Source organism: Brassica napus, chromosome C8, assembly GCF_020379485.1.
Source record: "Brassica napus cultivar Da-Ae chromosome C8, Da-Ae, whole genome shotgun sequence".
In the NCBI taxonomy this organism is placed as follows: Eukaryota; Viridiplantae; Streptophyta; class Magnoliopsida; order Brassicales; family Brassicaceae; genus Brassica; species Brassica napus.
In genome coordinates, this window is record NC_063451.1 from 37,927,355 (window position 1) to 37,932,723 (window position 5,369).

At 37.8% G+C, this 5,369-nt stretch overlaps 1 protein-coding gene across 1 annotated transcript; it reads left to right on the forward strand.

Moving 5' to 3' along the window:
* The first annotated feature begins 1,195 nt into the window (after positions 1–1,195).
* Positions 1,196–4,462, forward strand: LOC106360779 (ultraviolet-B receptor UVR8). Its single transcript, XM_013800447.3, has 11 exons — positions 1,196–1,466; positions 1,629–1,702; positions 1,875–1,959; positions 2,030–2,143; positions 2,220–2,456; positions 2,573–2,794; positions 3,065–3,108; positions 3,491–3,673; positions 3,787–3,877; positions 3,974–4,017; positions 4,104–4,462. The coding sequence occupies exons 1-11, from the start codon at positions 1,241–1,243 to the stop codon at positions 4,224–4,226; spliced, it is 1,443 nt and encodes a 480-aa protein (XP_013655901.2). The 5' UTR covers positions 1,196–1,240; the 3' UTR covers positions 4,227–4,462.
* The last annotated feature ends 907 nt before the right edge of the window (positions 4,463–5,369 follow it).

A 5,369-nucleotide genomic window follows, 5' to 3' on the forward strand; every position in this document is an offset into this window, starting at 1 on the left:
TTTCGGATACATTCGAGTATCCAAAATACTTCAGTTTGGATCGGATTCGGTTTCGGTTTCGGTTCTCCAAAAACTAAAATTTTGAATAATTCAGATATTTAATCAATTTTGGTTCAGGTTTAGTGCTATTTTTTCGGATCGAGATCGGTTCTTCAGATTCTGGTATTTTGCCCAGCCCAAATATTATTGACATGAAAAGCAAATAGAAACATATTTTTTTAAAAATACATCCGCGCGGGCGCGCGAATCAAAATCTAGTATATATTATATTCTCAAGAGATATTTACTTGGCGCACATATTTCTCAAGATATTCCATATGTTTCTCTATCAAAACCCAGCAACTCTGTGATAATTGCATTAAAAGTAATCAAGATAGACAAGTCTTTTTTGGTAAATCTTACCTTTCATTTTAATTGTTACTCATGAACAAAAGTAACCATCATGAACAAGATAGACATATCTTCCCTTTCATTTTAATCGTTACTTAAGAACAAAAGTAACCATCATACCTTATCTTATGATCATTATAATTATGCGTAAACCCTCAATCTTATTATGTTAAACTTAAATTGTAGTTTACAATACATATTTATCTTGACCGTGAACTAATTTTTGCCAAATCTATATGCTTATGAAGTTACAAGTTATGACATGAGTATTTTTGGGATCAATTTTTATGTTTCTTACATGTCCTATCGACTGATCAGGTCACCATCAGAAAAAATACACTTAATACTACCGAACGAATTAGATACCACACTGTCTAATTCAAATATAAATATCTTCCCACTAATGTTAGTGGTAGCCAAATCGTCTGTTAATGTACAGCTTTGTAAAATACTTGGAACTAATCCCAAACTGACTAAACAATATCAACTTAATAATATAATATCAAAGCAGCAACCTAGTGTATGTTAATGCTAAATGAAACACATTTAAGCATAGTGAGTAACTATTAAAGACAGTTTAATATATGAAAAAAGTCATGAAAGTTAATCAAACCCTCTTCGATCACATGTGTAGGTGTCATTGATCTTCAAAATCTATTTTTCTTTACTGACGGAGGGGTCATTTATTTGAACAAAAGAAATATAGGGGCTAAATCAGAATATTCTCAAATTATAAAGGTTTACTTTAAAATAAAAAGGCCCATCAGCTTCTCCCGTCTATACATATACACGTCAACCTCTCTGAAAACTCCTTTAATTATTTTCCAATTCCTTACTTCCTCAAACTGAAATGAACGGCGACGGAAAATCGGAGACCGGACCTAGCGCCGCCGCAGCGGAGGAAGACGAGGAGCTAGTGAGTCGGAAAATGGTGTATATGTGGGGTTACCTCCCCGGAGCCTCGCCGCAGCGCTCGCCTCTGCTGTCACCGGCCGTGGTGAAGATTTCGCCGGCTGTCGAAAGCTCCTGGAAAGACGTCTCCGGCGGAGGATGCGGCTTCGCAATGGCTACCTCAGGTTCGCTCTCAGTCTATCGGGGATTCGTAAATTCGGAAACTGTGTGCTCTCACTCAGCTCTCGCAATGTATTTATCTGATTGTAGAATAGTTCAATCGAGAATCATAGGTTTTTGTGTATTTGATTACTTTGAGTTGTTTTTGTTTGGTTTGTGTTGATCAGAGTCAGGGAAGCTGATTACGTGGGGCTCGACTGATGATCTAGGTCAAAGCTATGTCACATCAGGGAAGCACGGGGTGAGCAAGCTTCACTAAACTGAGACGACGAAACTAATATTACATGATGTGCTATTGGGCCTGGGGGATTAGGGCTTCGGCCCCGAACCTCCTGGTATTCAAAAAAAGAAAAAAAGAAAAAAACATTTCTTCTTATCATTGTGTTTGAAATTGATTGTTCCCTCTTTTATAGGAGACTCCGGAGCCTTTTCCTCTGCCTCCTGAGGTTTGTGTAGAGAAAGCTGAAGCTGGATGGGCTCACTGTGTGGCGGTAACAGGTGACTTTCTTGATGTTTAGTTAGTTTGACCACATTTGTGTAATAATTGTTTGCTTTGGATTGGATATAGAGAGCCATGAAGTTTATACATGGGGATGGAAGGAATGTATACCCACAGGGAGAGTGTTTGGACAGGTAGAAGGAGATTCCTGTGAAATGAACATTTCCTTCTCTGCAGAGCAAGGTGAATAATCTACATTGCCTGTTTTTCTTTTCATTGCGAAAGCTCTAGATTTGAAGGATGGTGCGTCTTTTTATAGTGAGCCCTAGTTCTCAAGGAAGAAAAGCTGGCGGTGGAACGTCTTCTCAAACTGAGGTTAGAGGTAGACCGGAACCCACAAAGAAAAGGAGGATTTCACCGGGCAAGCAAGCTGCTGAAAACTCATCGCAGTCCGAGAACAACGACCTCTCGGCATTGCCTTGTCTTGTATCGTTGGCTCCAGGAGTTCGGATTGTCAGTGTTGCTGCTGGTGGACGTCATACGTTAGCATTATCAGGTGAAATTTTCTAGCTTCTCATGCCAGTTGGTTACTGTATTTACAGTAAGCTGTAAGAGCTTCTGGTATGCTATGATAAACACTCGGATGTATCCTAATTTTTCTGTGAAGTCCAGATATTGGACAGGTGTGGGGTTGGGGTTATGGAGGAGAAGGACAGCTTGGATCGGGCTCCCGTGTACGATTAGTCTCCTCTCCTCATCCTATTCCGTGCATTGAGCCTTCTTCTTATGGACAAGTCAGCTCATCTATGAGTTCAGAAGTACAATGCGGCCGTGTTCTTGGAAGTTACGTAAAGAAAATTGCATGTGGAGGGCGACACAGTGCTGTGATCACAGGTATTCTTCTCACTATATTGCTTTCTGACTAGATAGGTATATGATAAGTGAATATAAGTGTTTAATCCATCACTGAAAACAATACGCGTCAACCTTAAATGAATCTGTAACCAGGATTTTGAAATTTGATCTCCTTTCTTCACTATGCCTTAGTAAAGGCTCACTTCGGACCCTTAGACCTGGAAAATATTTGAGGTTTTTTTTTTCCAGGAGAAGAATAATTATATTGCCTTAAAAATGAATGAGTTGTAACTAATCTTTTGTGGACAGATACTGGAGCGCTCCTTACCTTTGGTTGGGGGCTTTATGGACAGGTGACCACCGACAGATCCTTGGCTTTCTGTACTGAACATATTAATATTATGCTTAAAATTTTGAATAAGTTTGAGATTCTTGCTTTAAGCTCTGTATGTGCTTTTATGCTTTGGCAACAATAAGGTAAGGAAAGCTAATCATCGTTGTGCTGAACTAGTCAAGAAAGATATAAAACGATGAAAACGTTGACTCGTACTAGATTTGTGTTTGATAATTCATTTAGTTAGAAAAATTCCACTCTGCATTGATGATAAGGCTGCGAACGATAACTCGACAATCTCTCTTGCTTGACTTCTGCAGCTAAGTTCTGCACTTTGTTTTGCTATATGTGCCTGTGGAATTAACTAAATATTATTCTTCGTACTTTTTTGCTCTGTGAAGTGTGGTCAAGGGAGCACAGATGATGAACTAAGTCCTACATGCGTATCATCTTTGTTGGGAATCCGGATAGAAGGAGTAGCCGCAGGTCTATGGCACACAGTCTGCGTTTCATCTGATGGTGATGTGTATTCATTTGGCGGAAACCAATTTGGCCAGTTAGGTACTGGTTGTGATCAAGCTGAGGTATCATAATCTTCAACTACATTGTTTCCCTCAGCTCTAGTAAAGCAACGCTAGCTTTGATTGATTGTGTGAAGAAGCCTTCCATTAAACTTGAAAGCCGTTTGTTGTTTCAGACTCTTCCTAAATTATTGGAGGCTCCAAATCTGGAAAACGTGAACGTCAAAACCGTCTCATGCGGCGCTCGTCACACCGCTGTAATCGCAGGTACTCATTTATGATAACCAAGTTAATAAACCTTTTAGCTGAGAAAGACGTTCATCTTAGCACTAAGAACTGCTCTGCGTTTTTGTTTGGTTGCAGATGAAGGGAAAGTATTTTGCTGGGGATGGAACAAGTATGGTCAGGTAAAAAAAAGCAAACTGTTGTTTTTGTTAAATTTCTATACGTGTGTTACTTATTGAAACAGAGTGTTCTGTTGGGTCTGAAACAGTTGGGACTAGGAGATGTGATTGATAGGAATGCACCTTCAGAGGTTAGAATAAAAGATTGCGTCCCCAAAAACATTGCGTGTGGTTGGTGGCATACTCTGCTTCTTGGCCAGTCCTCTCTCTGAATGTGTCACACACAACAAAAACACAAAGCACACGCCAATTTTGTTAGGGTTTTAGAGCAAAGTTCTGAGTTCCATAGACAGTATTTGTACATACACGAGCAGCATATTATATACAATGCAATGATGTGTTTGTTCTGATTAGCTTAACTTTTCAAACATTTGTTTAGTTTTCAGGTGAAGTTTCTTTGTTTTAACTTTAAAACTTGTGCTAATAAATAAAACCTTTTCATCTCCAATCCACTCAGAGAAAAATTGGGTTCCTGATTCAAAATGATTTTGTGCTTGAATTGGGAGAATGTAACTTAAGCTAATAATTAAACAACAAATTTACTCAAATGTAACAAAACTAGACACTAATAAGTAAATACGTACAAGTTAATCGAGTCTCTCTCTGCCTCCGCCAATCATCATCCGGTTCTTTTGTTTTATTTTTTGCTTACAAAGATATATAGAAAGTAAAAAACAGCTTATTTATGAATTTTGCTTCGAGTAACAATTATAGGAATTGACTAATATTCGATAGGTTTTTGGTTTCAGTTTGGTTTTATTTTTCGCTTAGTTTCAAACAATTCAGATAAAAGTCAGAATTTTCAGTTTTTAGAGTAAATATCGGGTAATTCGAATAAATTTAAGCATTTCAGATAAAAAAATATTTGGGTATTTTGGTTTATAATTAGTATTTAAAAAAAAAATTAGTTTAGAACTACATTATGTATTTAAGATATGTGAGTACCGATTCGATTTTTTATTCGGTTTCAGTTTTTCGGTATTTTTAGAACTGTTTGGTTATTTTGGAACTTTGATTCGGTTTCGAGTTTAATTTTTTTCATTTTAGTTTGGGTTCAGCTGTTGGTTCTGAGTTTATATATGCATGCCTAAATCTCAGACATCACACTCTGCTGAAGTGCCTTGTCTGACATCGGGCAAAAAATTCTATCATTAAAGATGGTGAAAATGTCAGGCCTTGCATTAGCCCGCCAGCAATCTTCTTTTTTTTTTGTTTTTCAGTCTTCGTGGAAAAGGTTATACGACAGCTTGTTGTTCTTTTTTTGGTTTAGTCGATTGGTTTGGCTTATCAAACCAAACTTAAAAGCCAATAACCGGTGTTTTTAGTTTACTAGATCGAGTTCGAGAGTTCATTGG